This window comes from Saccoglossus kowalevskii, chromosome 12, assembly GCF_978046115.1.
Source record: "Saccoglossus kowalevskii chromosome 12, keSacKowa6.1, whole genome shotgun sequence".
NCBI classification, from domain to species: domain Eukaryota; kingdom Metazoa; phylum Hemichordata; class Enteropneusta; family Harrimaniidae; genus Saccoglossus; species Saccoglossus kowalevskii.
Window position 1 is genome coordinate 515,510 of NC_140652.1, and position 21,893 is coordinate 537,402.

The window sequence follows — 21,893 nt, forward strand, 5'->3', positions numbered from 1 at the left end:
ATATCACGTCAAGTGTTAGGATAATAGGACCAGTTGAGTGTCATTTTCTGTTACAGGTGACTGAGATAGCTCCCACCTCCCCAACTGTATGATTTTTGACAATTTTAATTAGGTGATGTCATTGAAACGAAGCCTAATTGCATAAAAATTATTATGACACATTCAAGTAATTTCAATATTGGGCTCATGTCTGTTGTGTTTCTTTTTCCATAGGTTGTACTTATAATGGAGTCACATACAGAAATGGTCAGACATTTTCTGATTTTTCAGACAGATGTAAAGACTGTATTTGTCAGGTAAATAGTTTCCATAGTTACATCTGATAACTTGATCAAATACAAATCAAAATTACAAAGTTAAATTGCAAAATGGCCTAACAAAAGGATCCAATACAACAAGGGGAGTGAAACAAGGTTGTAATATTTCGCCAACCTTATTTAATATTTTTTTAAATGATCTCCCAGAAATTTTTGGTGCCGATATTGATAAACCAGTCATGCTTGGTGATAATAAAATAAACTGTATTCAATATGCAGATGACCTAGTGCTTATATCGGAGAGTATGGAAGGTCTTCAAAACTGCATGAATAAATTAAATCAATATTGTGAATAATGGTTCATGACTGTAAATATAAAAAAGACAAAAGCAATGGTTTTTAACACAAGTAACAGGTTGATAAAAAATGTAAACCTAAAATTTAACAATCAAGAAGTTACAGCAGTTAGAGAATATTGATACCTAGGTACAGTATTTACTCCAAATGGCAAATTTAAACTAAACTGTGTGATGCTCAAAAACAAAGCAATGAAAGCATTATTCACTATACGACAAACAATCCTAAGTCAGAAAAATATTTCAGTATCACTGAGTCTAAAAATATTTGATCAGTTAATATCTCCAATCTTAATGTATGGATCAGAAATCTGGGCCCATGAAATAAAGGACAATAACAGCTTAGAACAAATTTGTCATTACTTTTATCGTTTTATATTAGGTGTAAGTAAGGTAGCCCCAATCAGGGGTATTTAGGGTTGATAGACTCCCAATAAGGATCAAAGCAGAAAAAAGCTCAAATCAAATACTGGTATAGACTAAACACACTGCCAGTGAATCATATACTACATAGTGCATTAAAAAAACACATTAAAAACAATACAAACTGGCAAAAGAAGATTGAACATATCTTGGGGGGAGAACCAATTTAATAAAACTAAAGGTGAATATGAGATAAAAAACATCAATCAGTTCTCAAAAAATATTGAAAGTAAACTATCAAATGAATATAAACAGACCTAGAAAGATCAAATAGTTAGTTGTAGTAACAATCAAAACGAGGAAATAAATTACGAACATACAGTTTATTTAAAACAATATTTAAAACTGAAAAATACCTAGAGGAAATAAAGGACTTCAGCATGAGAAGAATATTAACAAAATTCAGAATAAGTGACCATAATCTAGAAATTGAATTAGGACGAAGAAGGAAGCCAAAAGTGGAAGAAAAAGATAGAATATGTACAAAATGTAATAATAAAAAAGTGGAAAATGAAATCCATGTTATTAGTCCCCGTTCGGACGCAGTCCGAAAACGGGGACTTATGTTTTGACCTCCGTGTGTGCGTGCATGTGTGCGTGCATCTGTGCGTGCGTCCGGACCTGTATCTTAGAAATGTCTGAACCAATCACAATCAAACTTCACAAATACATCATACATGATATTATACATATGCACGTCAATTTGTTTCACGATCTGATTCAAGATGGCCGAATGGCGGCCATTTTTGTGCTAAAAATCATCAAAATCAAGCATTTCTCGGCTGTTTACAAATGGATTTTGTTCAAACTTGGTATATACATTAGACATTATAGGATCTTGATGCACATCATTTTGTTTTACGATCTGATTCAAGATGGCCGAATGGCGGCCATTTTTGTGCTAAAAATCATCAAAATCGAGCATTTCTCGGCTGTTTACAAATGGATTTTGTTCAAACTTGGTATATACATTAGACATTATAGGACCTTGATGCACATCATTTTGTTTTACGATCTGAATCAAGATGGTCGATTGGCGGCCATTTTTGTGCTAAAAAATCCTAAAAATCAAGCATTTCTCGGCTGTTTACAGATGGATTTTGTTCAAACTTGGTATATACATTAGACATTATAGGACCTTGATGCACATCATTTTGTTTTACGATCTGAATCAAGATGGCCGAATGGCGGCCATTTTTGTGCTAAAAAATCCTAAAAATCAAGCATTTCTCGGCTGTTTACAGATGGATTTTGTTCAAACTTGGTATATACATTAGACATTATGGGACCTTGATGCAAATAATTTTGTTTTTCAGATAAGATTCAAAATGGCCGACTGGCGGCCATTTTGTATTAATGAATGTGGTTCTCGTGCAATATCTCTGACTTGCTGTGACTGATTATGTTCAAATTTTAAATATTCATTATACATCATTTCATAGATAGACAGATATATTGGTTTGACGATTCTATTCAAAATGGCCAAATGGTGGCCATTTTTGTGCTAAAAAAACATCAAATATCAAGCATTTCTGGCATTTATGGATGGATTTCGTTCAAACTTGGTACATATATTAGACATTACAGGTTCCTGATGCACATCATTTATTTTTCAGATCGGATTCAAAATGGCTGTCTGGCAGCCATTTTGTTTTAATGAATGGGCTTCTAGACCCACATCTCCGACTTGTTTTGACTGATTATATTCAAATTTTAAATATTCATTATACATCATGTCATAGATAAACAGATATATTGGTTTGACGATCCTATTCAAAATGGCCGAATGGTGGTCATTTTTGTGCTAAAAAATCATCAAATATCAAGCATTTATGGATGGATTTTGTTCAAACTTGGTACATACATTAGACATTACGGGTTCCTGATGCACGTCATTTTATTTTTCAGATTGGATTCAAAATGGCTGACTGGCGGCCATTTTGTTTTAATGATTGGGCTTTTAGAGCCATATCTCTTAAATGCTTTGACTGATTATATTCAAATTTTATATATTCGTTATACATCATGTTATATATATACATGTAATCAAAATGGCTGATTTTTAATGCTGTTCCAGAGCAATATCTCTCAATATGGACAAGTACTTGTTTGACGATCAGATACAAATATCAATCATTTTAATGTTAAAAAATCATATTCCTGACATGGTTATATTCCAGCTATATTACTATAAACAAAACTATATATCTTAAATTTTATAACTAACGGGGACTGTGCCATGCATGGCTTGTTTTAGACTGTGAGCGCTATAAGAAAGAACGAAAATTGCTGTTTATAGAATGTAACATAATAAATAAACAGAATAGAATAAACAATTTTATAAACATATGCAACAACAGTTTTCCACTAGTTAAATACCTAAAACAAACAATATACAAAAAATAACGTGTTTTTTTTATGGTAATTTATTTTTCTTATAGTATTGTTATTGTATTTTTCTTACCATACATTACCCACAGATGGTAATTGTTGAGTAATAAAGTTATTAAAGTTATTAGTGTGTTTTAGTGATAGTGGATAAACCAAACCATTTTTACTCAGTTGGAAATATAAAAAAAGATTCAACTGTTTAATTACATGTAACTATGGTGATATTTGATATTAAAATTAATGTTTTATTTTCTGTTGTATTGATAGTATGGTCATGTCAATTGTGTAGTGACTGAGTGTGATGTACAATGTAGTCATCCTGTTACCATTGACAACGCCTGCTGTCCTAGATGTGATGCATGCTTTTATGAAGGTAGACGTCTTGCTATTGGACAAATATTCACGGATCCTAACGATCAATGTCTCATATGTTCTTGTGATGTAAGTATTTTTAATTAAAACTAAGGAAGTTTTAAGTCAAATTTACGTAATTAATGCCATGCTTTATTCATCATTATGATTTCATATCATCAGGATACTGACAAAAATTTGGGACAATATACCAGACAATATCACCTATTATTACCTTGCCCGTACCATCAAAGATGGAAGGGAAAGGTATATTGAGGGGAAAATTTCTGTCCAGCATTGTCGCCGTCGTTGTCGTCATTGTTAGTAATTTTTATTGTATGCACAATAACTTTACTAATTCTATTCCAAACTTCATCAAACTTGGTCACCTTATTCATCAATATAAAGTCTTCCCTGAGTATGAACAACAGATGTCTTGTATGAAAATACCATGCAAAAATTGAGAAAATCTGATAAACTATGTTGACTGTTTCTACCTTACTGATCACTGGTGATACACATTGAAAGGTCACTGATCTCAGTGGAAATATGCATTGTTGTATGTGTTCAATGAAGCAAATCATTTATCTTGTAATAATATCGCTGGTAATGTATCTCCCAAATCCCATGGGAATACTAGACTTGATTTCAAAACCAATTCATGGAGAGAGTTTTTGCACAGTCTGATACACATTTGCAAATCTACCAATAAAATCTTTACAGAAAACAAGATGTCAGAAAATCAATATAAGCACTCCTATGAAATTGGTGCCAAACTTTGATCAAGATCTGAAGCTAATAGAAAATCTGTTTAGTTCAAAGTTATCAAATCAAAAACAATACATAAAAAATACATGAAAAGCAAAACATTGCATCCACATTTTGAAAAGAAAATTGTACTAAAAAATATGTATTCTGTATTTGACAAACAGTTCATTCGACAAATGAAAATTTACAGGAATTTGTTTCAGCTATAAGAACAGAATGATAGAGCTTTTATAATACTAATTTAAAAACGCACTTATAACTTATCGCCATCAAGCATTTCATAACATTCCAGTGCCAGATTTCAGTCATGCATGGACAGATTTTGTTCAAAGTTGGTATATAATGGAATGACGAACGTCATTGATGTGTTCTTTTTTTTAAATTTGATTGAAGATGATTGACTATTAACCATGTTAACGGTCACTTTTAGTAGACATGCCTATGCTGATCTCACTCTTAGTAGACATGCCTATGCTGATCACATTCTTAGATATGCCTATGCTGATCTCATTCTTAGACATGCCTATGCTGATCTCATTCTTAGTAGACATGCCTAGGCTGATCTCATTCTTAGACATGCCTAGGCTGATCTCATTCTTAGTAGACATGCCTAGGCTGATCTCATTCTTAGTAGACATGCCTATGCTGATCTCATTCTTAGTAGACATGCCTATGCTGATCTCATTCTTAGACATACCTAGGCTGATCTCATTCTTAGTAGACATGTCTAGGCTGATTTCATTCTTATTAGACATGTCTAGGCTGATTTCATTCTGAGTAGACATGCCTAGGCTGATCTCATTCTGAGTACACATGCCTAGGCTGATCTCATTCTTAGACATGCCTAGGCTGATCTCATTCTTAGTAGACATGTCTAGGCTGATTTCATTCTTATTAGACATGTCTAGGCTGATCTCATTCTTAGTAGACATGCCTATGCTGATCTCATTCTTAGTAGACATGCCTATGCTGATCTCATTCTTAAACATGCTTAGATTGATCTCATTCTTAGTAGACATGCCTAGGCTGATCTCATTCTTAGTAGACATGCCTAGGCTGATCTCATTCTTAGTAGACATGCCTATGCTGATCTCATTCTTAGATATGCCTATGCTGATCTCATTCTTAGACATGCCTAGGCTGATCTCATTCATAGACATGCCTAGGCTGATCTCATTTTTAGTAGACATGCCTAGGCTGATCTCATTTATAGTAGACATGCCTAGGCTGATCTCATTCTTAGTAGACATGTCTAGGCTGATTTCATTCTTATTAGACATGTCTAGGCTGATTTCATTCTGAGTAGACATGCCTAGGCTGATCTCATTCTGAGTACACATGCCTAGGCTGATCTCATTCTTAGACATGCCTAGGCTGATCTCATTCTTAGTAGACATGTCTAGGCTGATTTCATTCTTATTAGACATGTCTAGGCTGATTTCATTCTTAGTAGACATGCCTAGGCTGATCTCATTCTTAGACATGCCTATGCTGATCTCATTCTTAGTAGACATGCCTATGCTGATCTTATTCTTAAACATGCTTAGGTTGATCTCATTCTTAGTAGACATGCCTAGGCTGATCTCATTCTTAGTAGACATGCCTAGGCTGATCTCATTCTTAGTAGACATGCCTATGCTGATCTCATTCTTAGTAGACATGCCTATGCTGATCTCATTCTTAGATATGCCTATGCTGATCTCATTCTTAGACATGCCTAGGCTGATCTCATTCATAGACATGCCTAGGCTGATCTCATTTTTAGTAGACATGCCTAGGCTGATCTCATTCTTAGTAGACATGCCTAGGCTGATCTCATTCATAGACATACCTAGGCTGATCTCATTTTTAGTAGACATGCCTAGGTTGATCTCATTCTTAGTAGACATGCCTATGCTGATCTCATTCTTAGATATGCCTATGCTGATCTCATTCTTAGACATGCCTAGGCTGATCTCATTCATAGACATGCCTAGGCTGATCTCATTTTTAGTAGACATGCCTAGGCTTATCTCATTCTTAGTAGACATGCCTAGGCTGATCTCATTCTTAGTAGACATGCCTATGCTGATCTCATTCTTAGTAGACATGCCTATGCTGATCTCATTCTTAGTAGACATGCCTATGCTGATCTCATTCTTAGTAGATATGCCTATGCTGATCTCATTCTTAGACATGCCTAGGCTGATCTCATTTTTAGTAGACACGCCTATGCTGATCTCATTCTTAGTAGACATGCCTAGGCTGATCTCATTCTTAGTAGACATGCCTATGCTGATCTCATTCTTAGTAGACATGCCTATGCTGATCTCATTCTTAGTAGACATGCCTATGCTGATCTCATTCTTAGACATGCCTATGCTGATCTCATTCTTAGACATGCCTAGGCTGATCTCATTCTTAGACATGCCTAGGCTGATCTCATTCTTAGACATGCCTAGGCTGATCTCATGAGCTCTTAGTAGACATGCCTAGGCTGATCTCATTCTTAGTAGACATGCCTAGGCTGATCTCACTCTTCTTAGACAAGCCTAGGCTGATCTCACTCTTAGAAGACATGCCTAGACTGATCTTATTTGCAAACATGCCTAGGCTGACTTTATTCTCTGATATTCCTAGTCTGTTCTAATTTTCTAAGCTGATTTCACTCTTGGTGGATTTCCTTGTATTTCCAGGGCTGATATCTATGTTTTATCGGGTCTGTATCATTTAGAATTTCTTGCATTTTTTTTTTTGAAGGCTGGAAATGTTGAATGTTCTAGAAAAGACTGTGAGCGTGTAGATTGTTCTTATCCAGTACAAGATGAGTGTGGATGTGCCATATGTTATGGTAAGTGAACAAAAATATCCTTAAATCAAAGCAAACTTGTCTTGTATTTATTGGTTCCACAATTTAAAAATCATTCATCACTGAAAAGCAGAAACCCCAAAAATATTTCTTTATTTTGACCTAAATAGTGTGTCTATGTGAAAGAATGTTCTTTAGTGATGTTCACTTTATTTTTATCAGAAATAATGTTATTAATTTTACTGCAAATGATGTTCAAAAAAAAACTATATCTAAAGATATGCACATTACTTATGTCCATCATGATAACTTCTATAATTCATTCCTCTGACCAATATATTATTTTTTCAAACTTGGTAAAAAAGACCCATTTTTATGAATAAAAATATAGGGGTAAAAATAACCACATGCAGTTTTATCTGTATGAATCATGGTTTTCATGTTTTCATGGTTCATTTTATTTATTAATTCAATAGATTGTTTGTACAAAGGACTTAAGTATGTCAATGGTGAAACACTAACAGACCCTGATGATAGATGTATGACATGTAGATGTCTGGTAAGTCTCAACTCTATATAATAGATACATGACGTGTAGATGTCTGGTAAGTCTCAACTCTATATAATAGATGTATGACATGTAGATGTCTGGTAAGTCTCAACTCTATATAATAGATGTATGACATGTAGATGTCTGGTAAGTCTCAACTCAATATAATAGATGTATGACATGTAGATGTCTGGTAAGTCTCAACTCAATATAATAGATGTATGACATGTAGATGTCTGGTAAGTCTCAACTCAATATAATAGATGTATGACGTGTAAATGTCTGGTAAGTCTCAACTCAATATAATAGATGTATAACTTGTAGATGTCTGGTAAGTCTCAACTCAATATAATAGATGTATGACATGTACATGTCTGGTAAGTCTCAACTCAATATAATAGATGTATGACATGTAGATGTCTGGTAAGTCTCAACTCAATATAATAGATGTATGACATGTAGATGTCTGGTAAGTCTCAACTCAATATAATAGATGTATGACATGTAGATGTCTGGTAAGTCTTAACTCAATATAATAGATGTATGACATGTAGATGTCTGGTAAGTCTTAACTCAATATAATAGATGTATGACATGTAGATGTCTGGTAAGTCTCAACTCAATATAATAGATGTATGACATGTAGATGTCTGGTAAGTCTCAACTCAATATAATAGATGTATGACATGTAGATGTCTGGTAAGTCTCAACTCAATATAATAGATGTATGACATGTAGATGTCTGGTAAGTCTCAACTCAATATAATAGATGTATGACATGTTGGTCATTTTGTTTTATGGATTTGTTCGATTTATCTTTTTTCAGAATGGTGATATTTTGTGTGATCCAGTGAGTTGCTCAACACAATGTTCACATCCTGTTGTGATTCTTGGAGAATGTTGTCCCATATGTACTGGTAAGACATATCAACTCAAATTACATATTATTTTCAAAATCTCCAAAGAGTTTAAAGGCATTTCTCTTCTGTTCTTGTAGTATTTGTAGTGACATTTCCATTTTATTACAGATTGTACCTATGAGCAGTTTAATTATGAAAATAATATGATATTTTATCCTCCAAGTAACTTATGCGATAGATGTGTATGTCAGGTATGAAGTTTAATTATAGAAACTGTTAATGTCTCTATCATATCATTTGATGTGCAGCAACATTGCTAAAAACATTTTTACATTGTTGTCTTGCTTGGCCAAATGAATATATAAAATCTAATTTTGAGTTTCTTTAGTCTTCAGACATCCATAGTTTAATTTCATATAAAACTCTTCCATTATTAGTTTAGAATTATATAACAAACACAATAAATTATTCACAGCAACAACACTATGTAGCAAAGTGTACTTCAAATGAGATTTAATATTCAACATCTCCTTTTGCAGACAACCAGCAACTTATTCCAAATGTTGCAGTTTTGTTTCAAAACTGTATGGCATAGACATTGTTTCTGTACATTGTGTCAGTATATCAGTCTGTTCTTTCATATCTCACACATTGTGTCAGTATATCAGTCTGTTCTTTCATATCTCTCACATTGTGTCAGTATATCAGTCTGTTCTTTCATATCTCTCACATTGTGTCAGTATATATGTCTGTTCTTTCATATCTCACACATTGTGTCAGTATATCAGTCTGTTCTTTCATATCTCACACATTGTGTCAGTATATCAGTCTGTTCTTTCATATCTCACACATTGTGTCGGTATATCAGTCTGTTTATTCATATCTCACACATTGTGTCAGTATATCAGTCTGTTCTTTCATATCTCACACATTGTGTCAGTATATCAGTCTGTTTATTCATATCTCACACATTGTGTCAGTATATCAGTCTGTTCTTTCATATCTCACACATTGTGTCAGTATATCAGTCTGTTTATTCATATCTCACACATTGTGTCAGTATATCAGTCTGTTCTTTCATATCTCACACATTGTGTCAGTATATCAGTCTGTTCTTTCATATCTCACACATTGTGTCAGTATATCAGTCTGTTTATTCATATCTCACACATTGTGTCAGTATATCAGTCTGTTCTTTCATATCTCACACATTGTGTCAGTATATCAGTCTGTTTATTCATATCTCACACATTGTGTCAGTATATCAGTCTGTTCTTTCATATCTCACACATTGTGTCAGTATATCAGTCTGTTCTTTCATATCTCACACATTGTGTCAGTATATCAGTCTGTTCTTTCATATCTCACACATTGTGTCAGTATATCAGTCTGTTTATTCATATCTCACACATTGTGTCAGTATATCAGTCTGTTCTTTCATATCTCACACATTGTGTCAGTATATCAGTCTGTTCTTTCATATCTCACACATTGTGTCGGTATATCAGTCTGTTTATTCATATCTCACACATTGTGTCAGTATATCAGTCTGTTCTTTCATATCTCACACATTGTGTCAGTATATCAGTCTGTTTTTTCATATCTCTCACATTGTGACAGTATATCAGTCTGTTTATTCATATCTCACACATTGTGTCAGTATATCAGTCTGTTCTTTCATATCTCACACATTGTGTCAGTATATCAGTCTGTTCTTTCATATCTCTCACATTGTGTCAGTATATATGTCTGTTCTTTCATATCTCACACATTGTGTCAGTATATCAGTCTGTTCTTTCATATCTCACACATTGTGTCAGTATATCAGTCTGTTCTTTCATATCTCTCACATTGTGTCAGTATATCAGTCTGTTCTTTCATATCTCACACATTGTGTCAGTATATCAGTCTGTTCTTTCATATCTCACATTGTGTCAGTATATCAGTCTGTTCTTTCATATCTCCCACATTGTGTCAGTATATCAGTCTGTTTTTTCATATCTCTCACATTGTGTCAGTATATCAGTCTGTTCTTTCATATCTCTCACATTGTGTCAGTATATCAGTCTGTTCTTTCATATCTCACACATTGTGTCAGTATATCAGTCTGTTTTTTCATATCTCTCACATTGTGTCAGTATATCAGTCTGTTCTTTCATATCTCTCACATTGTGTCAGTATATCAGTCTGTTCTTTCATATCTCACACATTGTGTCAGTATATCAGTCTGTTCTTTCACATCTCACACATTGTGTCAGTATATCAGTCTGTTTTTTCATATCTCTCACATTGTGTCAGTATATCAGTCTGTTTTTTCATATCTCTCACATTGTGTCAGTATATCAGTCTGTTCTTTCATATCTCACACATTGTGTCAGTATATCAGTCTGTTCTTTCATATCTCACACATTGTGTCAGTATATCAGTCTGTTCTTTCATATCTCACACATTGTGTCGGTATATCAGTCTGTTCTTTCATATCTCACACATTGTGTCAGTATATCAGTCTGTTCTTTCATATCTCACACATTGTGTCAGTATATCAGTCTGTTCTTTCATATCTCACACATTGTGTCAGTATATCAGTCTGTTTATTCATATCTCACACATTGTGTCAGTATATCAGTCTGTTCTTTCATATCTCACACATTGTGTCAGTATATCAGTCTGTTCTTTTATATCTCACACATTGTGTCAGTATATCAGTCTGTTCTTTCATATCTCACACATTGTGTCAGTATATCAGTCTGTTCTTTTATATCTCACACATTGTGTCAGTATATCAGTCTGTTCTTTTATATCTCACACATTGTGTCAGTATATATGTCTGTTCTTTTATATCTCACACATTGTGTCAGTATATATGTCTGTTCTTTCATATCTTTCACATTGTGTCAGTATATCAGTCTGTTCTTTCATATCTCACACATTGTGTCAGTATATCAGTATGTTCTTTCATATCTCACACATTGTGTCAGTATATCAGTCTGTTTATTCATATCTCACACATTGTGTCAGTATATCAGTCTGTTCTTTCATATCTCACACATTGTGTCAGTATATCAGTCTGTTCTTTTATATCTCACATATCTCACACATTGTGTCAGTATATCAGTCTGTTCTTTCATATCTCACACATTGTGTCAGTATATCAGTCTGTTCTTTCATATCTTTCACATTGTGTCAGTATATCAGTCTGTTCTTTCATATCTCACACATTGTGTCAGTATATCAGTCTGTTCTTCTATGGTGTTATATATTATTTTACAGAATGGAAATATTTTGTGCAGTGCTGTTGAATGCCCGCCTTTATTCTGCAACAATCCAATTACTGTACTGGGAGAATGCTGCCCAACATGTCAAGGTAAGACACACATTGCCACTTAACACAATTCAATATGGCACTTTATAATCCATGTTAAATCAAGTTTTAAATCTGATGTTGTCCTAACAACAATTTCTCAAATAAGTTGAAACTTAGTTGAAACTGAATAATTTTTTGTGTAGTTGAATGTATAATTAATCTACCTGTGTTAATTATCTAATTTACATACTGATTTACTTATTTCAAAATGTTTTGTTGATATTCTAACAATAGTTGGCTCACATGAGTTCAAAATTGTAATGCATTCTGTTAAATATCTGCTTCACAATTAAATCACATTGTGTTAATTAGCTAATTTATAAAGTATAAAGTGCTAATTTAAAATATTGAATCAATGTTGTTGCAGGCAGAAATGGCTGTCTGTCAGTTGTTCAGTGAACATCAAAAATATTAAATTCACTTTACACAGGAGTGCTTCCTAACATCTCTATTATTATTATTATTATTATTCTTACCCGTAACATCAAAGATGGAAGGGAAAGGTATATTAAGGGAAAAATTTCTGTCTGGCGTTGTTGTTAATAATTGTTATTTTGTGCACAATAACTTTACTAATTCTATTCCAAACTTTATCAAACTTGGCCACCTTATTCATCAGTATAAAGTCTTCAATGAGTTTGAACAACAGATGTCCTGTATGAAAATATCGTGCAAAAATTGAGAAAATCTGATAAAATATTTTGACTGCTTCTACTTGACTGATCACTGGTGATACACATTCAAAGGTCACTGATCTCAATATGCACTGTTGTCTGTGTTCAATGAAGCAAATCATTTATCTTGTAATAATATCGCTGGTAATGTATCTCCCAAATCCCATGGGAATACTATACTGGGTTTCAAAACCAACTCATGGAGAGAGTTTTTGTACAGTCTGATACACATTTGCAAACCTACCAATAAAATCTTTACAGAAAACAAGATGTCTGAAAATCAATATAAGCACTCCTATGAACTGGGTGCCAAACTTTGATCAAGATCTGAAGCTAATAGAAAATCTGTTTAGTTCAAAGTTATCATATCAAAAACAATACTGTAACATAAAAAATACATAAAAAGCAAAATGTTGCATCCACATTTTGAAAGAAAATTGTACTCAAAAATAGGTATTCTGTATTTGACAAACAGTTCATTCGACAAATGAAAATTCACAGGAATTTGTTTCAGCTATTAGAACAGAATGATAGAGCTTTTATAATAATAATGTAAAAACGCACTTTAAAAACAGAGATTGCAGTGTTTGAAAATGTAGATTCTCAGGAGGCAAAAGTAATGTTGACTTCTCTCTCCACTGGACACCAACTAACTATTTAAGTTGATTTGCATTACAAAGCAGAGCTTGCAACATGATAGCTATTCATAGAGGGCATTTTTTTACTTTTCAAAGAATACAGTAGTCACACAATGAATATAATAAGGCAGTTCATATTTGTCTCAGTGAATCATTAATTTTTGACAGACACCTGTACAAAATACTTGGGCAAAAGCCAGCTAAGATTTTCTGGTATCTTGCATGTTTTATGAATCTATTCACGTCTAAATGCAACACTTTTTTTCTGAGATGCGGCATTTGTTTTTATAATAAAAAATCTGAATTACTTTGAATAAAGCTGGAAATTATGTCCCTTAAAATAATTAAACAAATTAGGCACCAATGTTTTTGTAAAATATTTACATCTATCAAGGACATTCGGTAAACTGCTTTTCCACTGTTGGTTCAAGCCCAAAACTTGTTTGTTTTCAAAATGAATTATGACAATGCATATTCATATTGAAACAAACTATGATAAAAGGAATAATATTATATAACAAGGGGCAAGGTCACCAGAGTTCAACTATGTTTATATGTTTTTATGCCTGGCAACTGGTCCACTGTCACTGATGTTGTCTCTTCTGACTTTTTTTTTGTGTGTGCTAATTGTAAGTGCTAGTGCTGACACATAGTGCATATTTGCCACAGAAGTTATATGCATGTTTGGGACTACATGACAGGGCTGTTCGACCATCTCTCTATCAAATGACAATTGGCATCAACCAAGCTCCGTCACACAAGCACCTCAACTGAGGTTTCCTGAAAATTGCTTTTATTAGTGAATGAATCTCAGTCAGTGGAATTAGCCTTCCCATTGAGTCTGTGGCACACTTACCCAGGGTAGGAGTCGGTCCTTTTTGCTGTTCAGCAAATTATTTACAATGTATTTTCTGTAAATATTTATCTCATAGATTGTTTGGCAGAAGGAGTAGAGTACAGAGAAGGCGACACATGGGTGTCAATGACTAATCCATGTTTGTCATGTGAATGTCAGGTAATGATTACTTCTTGATTTATAGTCTCTCATACATTGTGTTAGTTTGTTCTATTGCTTAGTTGATGTGAGCTGTGTTACAATATTGACTATATTGCTATATAGTCCGTTTGACCTATGACCCTAGTTCTTAGTGACCCGGATGTTGTGTCAGCCATCTTGAGAATGTAATAAATACGTACATCCCGTAACATGGTGTCAGAAGTGGTGATATTTGGTGTGATAAGCCACTAAATTTCACAGAAAAGAGACTGAACTAGAAGCGTGAAGACTCGATGAGAGTATTGAAGTGCCTCACATGCAAGGATCGTTCAGTAAGATAAAGTGAGCCTTAACGGGAAAAGAAAACAATCATTCACAGACGAAATATCCGCATACCGCCGTTGCCGGCACTGCCGTAATCCATGTACAAGTGCATTCAGTTAGAGAAAACATGGCTTCTAATAATTTTCCTGTTCCAGCGGTCATGGAAATGAAAGGCGATCTGGTTCAAAACTGGTCATTCTTCCGTTCACAGTGGGAAGACTATGAAATAGCCACAGAATTAAATAAGAAAGATGATCCCATTAGGGTTGCCACGCTACGCTCCGTGTTAGGAAAGGATTGTTTACATGTGTATAAACATCTCGACATGACAGATGCTCAGAGAAAAGAGGTCAAAGAAATATTAGATGCACTAGAAAAACACTTTGAACCCACTCGCAATGTGATTTATGAGAGATACGTGTTCAACACGTGTGACCAAGACGGCAGTGAAGCCATAGATCAGTATGTAACCAGGCTACGCCAGCTAGCTAATACATGTAAATTTGATGCCATCAAGGATGAACTGATCAGGGATAGAATAGTGTTGGGAACCAAAGATAATAGTGCAAGAGCCAGAATGTTAAGAGCCAAAACTAGACCTAAATCGAGCCATAGAGATGTGTAGAAGCAGTGAAATAACACAAATGCAGCTGAAGAAAATTAGTGGCACCAACCCGGAAGAACAAGTTGTTCATTATGCACAGAAACAGAAGTATAAGGGTAAACAAGATACACAAAAGCGTGACAAATATCCGTCTGAACAACAAGGACCAAGAAGATGTCGTTACTGTGGTGGCAAACACGTATTCAACAAAGAAAAATGCCCTGCATATGGCCAAACATGTAAACTGTGCAGTAAGAAGAACCATTTTGCAAAAGTCTGCAAGCAAAGACAACATGACCAGCGTAGAATACACATATTAGATGAAGAGATAGAAGATGACTACACATCTGATGAATCTATACTACACATAGAGCATTTTATAGGAGCAGTGAAAACAACAGGAAAGCAGTGGTTTGTGTCACTCAATCTAAGTGACAATAATGAAGACAACTACACCCTGAAGTGTCAGCTTGATTGTGGGGCCAGATGCAACATGATAAGCTTCAGTGACTACTGTAAAATTAAACAAGATGGAGATCCAAAATTACAGACAAGCCATATTGAAGTTGTATGGTGGGCCAATGATATATCTACTTGGACAGTGTAACCTGAAATGCCATTACTTGGACAGTGTAACCTGAAATGCCATTACTTGGACAGTGTAACCTGAAATGCCATTACTTGGACAGTGTAACCTGAAATGCCATTACTTGGACAGTGTAACCTGAAATGCCATTACTTGGACAGTGTAACCTGAAATGCCATTACTTGGACAGTGTAACCTGAAATGCCATTACTTGGACAGTGTAACCTGAAATGCCATTACTTGGACAGTGTAACCTGAAATGCCATTACTTGGACAGTGTAACCTGAAATGCCATTACTTGGACAGTGTAACCTGAAATGCCATTACTTGGACAGTGTAACCTGAAATGCCATTACTTAGGTAACACATACAATTTGAAATTCCAAGTCACTGATACAATGCAGAAGCCACTACTGTAGTCTGAAACCTGTGAATTACTGAAGTTACTAACGGTGAACGTGAATCAACACATCAAAATGGTAACTGTAGAACCAGAGCAGCCAACCACCACACGTGACAAGTCGGACTACATATCCAACATTCAGCAAGCTCCACTCACTCAACAACAAATACTGATGCAATACAGTGTTCTTTTTGAGGGTCTTGGATGTCTACCTGGATTATACCATCTGGAAATAGATAAAACCGTGAAACTAGTACAACACCAGCTAAGAAAGGTACCAGTTCATATGAGAGCAGAACTGAAAACTAAATTAGAATCATCAGAAAAACAACAGGTAATTACAAAAGTTACCACACCAACTGACTGGATCAGCAGCATCGTCGCAGTCAAGAAACCAGGAAAACTACGCGTCTGCCTAGACCCCAAAGATCTAAACAAAGTCTTGAAACGTGCACATTATCCAATGCCAACTATCGACGAGATTCTACCACGACTAACGAATGACCGAACATTTTCAGTCTTAGATGCAAAAGATGGGTTCTGGCAAGTGAAGCTAGACCAAGAAAGCAGTTATCTGACTACATTCTGGACTCCCTTCGGGCGATATCGCTGGCTCCTCATGCCATTCGGCATAAATAGTGCTCCAGAAGAGTTTCAGAGAAGACAACATGAAGTTCTCGAATCACTACCCGGCGTTGAGGTAATCGTAGACGATATCCTGGTATACGGCTGTGGTGACACAGAAGAAGAAGCAGCCATTGATCACGATCAAAATCTCATTGGGTTGCTGAACCGTGCCAGAGATGTAAACCTCAAACTCAATAAGAACAAATTGAAGCTGCGTCTCAAATCAGTGCGATATATGGGCCATTTACTGACATCAGAGGGTTTGCGTCCTGATCCAGAAAAGATACGTGCAATCATAGAAATGCCCAAACCCAAGGATGTACAAGGTGTACAGCGATTTATTGGATTTGTAAATTACCTAGCGAAATTCTTGCCACACTTATCAGACACGTGTGAACCCCTTCGGTGACTAACAGATACCGATGCTATTTGGGCATGGCAACCCCACCATGATAAAGCCATAGAAGAAGTACAGAAATTAGCAACAAACCATCCAGTACTGAGATATTATGATGTGAAGGAAGAAGCAACCATTCAATGTGACGCAAGTGAAGTCGGACTGGGTGCAGTACTCTTACAGAACGAACAACCAGTCGCATTCGCCTCTCGATCGCTATCTCCAACTGAGCAACGATATGCTCAAATTGAGAGAGTGTCTCGCAATCGTATTCGCCTGTGAAAGATTCGATCAGTATATACTCGTAACACCACCAGCGTCGACTCTGATCGTAAACCACTTGAAATCATATTCAAGAAACCGCTTCTCTCCGCTCCAAAACGACTACAACGAATGTTACTCCGTCTACAGAAATACAATCTGGATGTACGTAACAAGAAAAGCATAGAAATGTACATCGCTGATTTCCTCTCCCGAGCTTCTCTACCACAGAGAAAAGTAGAATGCGATACACCGCAGTACGCAATGTTCAACATCAAACGAGAAACAAACTTCAATACAGAAATAGAGAACATTAACGCAGCAGAATACCTCAATGTATCTGACCAACGATTACATCAGATACAACAACATACACATCAAGATGAAGCCCTGCAAGTACTTAAGACAACAATACTTGCAGGATGGCCAGATATCAAAGAAGAAACACCAATCATCACTCGCGAATACTGGAAATATCGTGATGAACTCAATGTTCAAAATGGCGTCTTATTCAAAGGTCCACGAGTCATAATACCCAAAGTAATGCGTCCTGAAATGCTAGCACGCGTACATTCCAGTCACCTAGGAGCTGAAGCATGTCTTCGTAAAGCACGTGACGTTCTATTCTGGCCACACATGAGTGAAGAAATATAGGACACTGTAAATCAATGCAGTACTTGCAATGAATATCAACAGAATCAGCAGAAAGAACCACTCATGACCCACGAAATTCCGGATAGACCGTGGAGCAAAATTGCCATAGATCTATGCAAGTGCCGCGGTAAAGATTACCTGATAATGGTAGACTATTACTCAGACTACTGGGAGGTGGATCAGGTAATTGACACAACAGCAACAACGATCATAAACTGTTGTAAAATACAATTCAGTCATCATGGGATTCCCGATTCTGTTATGTCAGACAACGGTCCACAATTTGATTGTGTTGAGTTCAAGAGATTTGCACATGACTGAGAATTCAATGTAATTACCTCATCACCATATCATAGTCAATCTAATGGTAAGATAGAAGCAGCAGTTAAAATAGCAAAGAGAATCATAAAGAAATCACAAAAAAACAATGAAGACCCCTGGAAAGCAATCCTTGATTGGAGAAACACGCCGACTGAAGGAACGCACCGCAGTCCGGTACAACGTCTCATGTCACGTCGCACTCGCACGCTACTACCTACTGCAAATAGACTACTACATCCAAAAGTAGTTGACGGAGTTACAGATGACATCAAGCAGCGTCGTCGTAAATCTAAATTCTACTATGATCAACATGCCAAAAACACTTCCCGAATTACAAATAGGTCAGCCAATTCGAATGAAAGCGCTACCTACTGACAGAGAAAGAAAATGGCGTCACGGAACTGTTACACGACAAGTTGCTCTCCGCTCTTACAACGTCGACATCAATGGAAACACATATCGAAGAAACAGAAAATTCCTAAGGCCAACGAAGGAAGTGAAATCACGAGAAATAGAGCATAATACAGATACAGGCATAATAACATTTGAATTTCCAACTGGATTAAATGCATCGCAACCTAACACCGCAACCCAACAAAACACCATCACCAATAGTGAAGTTACCGATGACAACAGATCTACGGATACGAACATCACCAATACGCTCAAGTACGCGAGCTGTTAGAATGCCATCACGCTATTAAGACTTTGTCTTGAACTAACCGTCGAGAGGATGGACTGTTAAGAACATTTTATTGAACGTTGAACAGTTGAGTATGAACCGTTGAATCGTTGAACATTATTTACACTAGTGTCATGGTGCTATCGATTTATGCTCGTTTTGAATAGTTTATCGAGTTTAGTTTTATTGTTCAAAAAAACTATGTGAAGAGAGATGTTACGATATTGACTATATTGCTATATAGTCCGTTTGACCTATGACCCTAGTTCTTAGTAACCCGGTGACCCGGATGTTGTGTCAGCCATCTTGAGAATGTAATAAATACGTACATCCCGTAACAAGCTGTAATCTAATATTATGACAATTATTAGTAATAACATGCTTATACTTAACTGTGTGAACATAGAGTGCTTATTGCCGAGATATTTTACTGTCTTTTCCATTATACCACACCATGCAGTACCATACTGTGTCATACCATACCGTACTGTACCATAGCATTTAATATTATTCAATGTCACATAGCCATATTCATACCATAGTTATAAAGGTATGTCAATATTATGGATAAAGATTAAAACTGTCATACGGAATGTTTTAATCCCATTTCAATTATTTCTTATTGTCAGGGTGGTATTACAATGTGTGTTGAGATTATGTGTGTTGTACCAGATAGCTGTGCACAAATCATGAATATTCCTGGTCAATGTTGTCCACAATGCCAGGGTAAGTACTATGTTAATGATTAGCTAGTCATTTCATCTCCTACCGCACCTAAAATTATTCGCTATTTCTTTCAAACCTTCTTTCAAAATGATTTTGTTCATCTATATCTCATTGAATCATTTCACCTCCATTATCTTGAATCATATCATTTCCATCTCATTGAATCATTTCACCTCAATTATCTTGAATCGTATCATTTCCATCTCATTGAATCATTTCACCTCAATTATCTTGAATCATATCATTTCCATCTCATTGAATCATTTCACCTCCATTATCTTGAGTCATGTCATTTCCATCTCATTGAATCATTTCACCTCCATTATCTTGAGTCTTGTCATTTCCATCTCATTGAATCATTTCACCTCCATTATCTTGAGTCATGCCATTTCCATCTCATTGAATCATTTCACCTCCATTATCTTGAGTCATGTTATTTCCATCTCATTGAATCATTTCACCTCCATTATCTTGAGTCTTGTCATTTCCATCTCATTGAATCATTTCACCTCCAATATCTTGAGTCTTGTCATTTCCATCTCATTGAATCATTTCACCTCCATTATCTTGAGTCATGTCATTTCCATCTCATTGAATCATTTCACCTCCATTATCTTGAGTCTTGTCATTTCCATCTCATTGAATCATTTCACCTCCATTATCTTGAGTCATGTCATTTCCATCTCATTGAATCATTTCACCTCAATTATCTTGAGTCATGTCATTTCCATCTCATTGAATCATTTCACCTCCATTATCTTGAGTCATGTTATTTCCATCTCATTGAATCATTTTACCTCCATTATCTTGAGTCATGTCATTCATCGAAGCTGTCTAATTTACTTTGACAATGATTTTCTATTTAGGATGTATACATAATGGTATTGTGTATAGTGATGGAGAAACATTTTCACCAAGCGGTGATCCATGTGAGTCATGCAATTGTGAGGTAAGTTTATGCCATTATTGTTTGGGGTTTTGACAAAATTAAACTTACTGAATAGACTAGCTAGTGCACATGCTATTTTGTTTTGTAATTCCATTCAAAAAAACAGCTGATAATTATTTTGGTGTTAGTTTTATGCATCTTATCATTTCACTGACTTTCACTGACACAGACAAATTTTGTATCCTCAACTATTTCAGTGACATAGACTTGTTTTTTTTTTAACTCTTTCAGAATAGTAATTTGAAATGTTTTCGACAAACATGTCCAAGTTTCTCTAACTGTCCAGAGATGCAGCCTGCAGCTGATGGGGAATGTTGTGCTCAGTGTAAATTAAGTAAGTCACTTTTCAATTCTATAAAAAGTGAATATTAATCAGGACTGGAAATAAACTCAAATTGTTGTTATTAGTTGCAGACTCAATATATGATTAAAATTTCTTTCACGAATTGGTTTCTTATAAATATTAATGGCTGTAACTTTAAAGACTATTTCCAAATTATTTTTGAACAATTTATTTGAAATTGATCCTAAAATAATCATTTTAAGGCAAATACTAATCTTCATGGGTGAGAATTTGTAGTGATTTTAAAGGACATTGGTTCCTATAAGAGAAATATTACATCATATGCTATTTTGAATTTAAATTGCAAAAAAATCGCTTTATATCTCAAAAATATGGCATAACTCAATGTTCATATAGCTCCAAATATCTTTAACTGATTTTTTAGCTTCGCTGTCGACTTTGTCGAGCGGAGCTTATCATATGAGTGATTGTCCGTCGACGTCCCTCGTCCGTGTCAATGTTTTATTTTTTCGACTTCTTCTTGAAAACTACAAGCCTGAATGCTTTGATACTTGGTGTATACATTGTATGTACCTAATTTTCGTGAATATTTTTGACATTTTTGGTAAAAAGTGATATTTTCAACTTCAAAGTCTCAA

At 35.2% G+C, this 21,893-nt stretch overlaps 1 protein-coding gene across 1 annotated transcript in view; it reads left to right on the top strand.

Moving 5' to 3' along the window:
• Positions 1-21,893, top strand: part of LOC100329038 (kielin145) — a 69,272-nt gene that overhangs the window by 4,614 nt on the left and 42,765 nt on the right. The window contains exons 4-14 of the mRNA XM_085506274.1: positions 214-296; positions 3,695-3,868; positions 7,286-7,376; positions 7,811-7,893; positions 8,711-8,801; positions 8,913-8,995; positions 12,015-12,108; positions 14,353-14,435; positions 19,906-20,002; positions 20,869-20,951; positions 21,183-21,285. Coding sequence (XP_085362400.1) covers positions 214-296; positions 3,695-3,868; positions 7,286-7,376; positions 7,811-7,893; positions 8,711-8,801; positions 8,913-8,995; positions 12,015-12,108; positions 14,353-14,435; positions 19,906-20,002; positions 20,869-20,951; positions 21,183-21,285 — 1,065 coding nt within the window. The remainder of the gene's footprint in view (positions 1-213; positions 297-3,694; positions 3,869-7,285; positions 7,377-7,810; positions 7,894-8,710; positions 8,802-8,912; positions 8,996-12,014; positions 12,109-14,352; positions 14,436-19,905; positions 20,003-20,868; positions 20,952-21,182; positions 21,286-21,893) is intronic.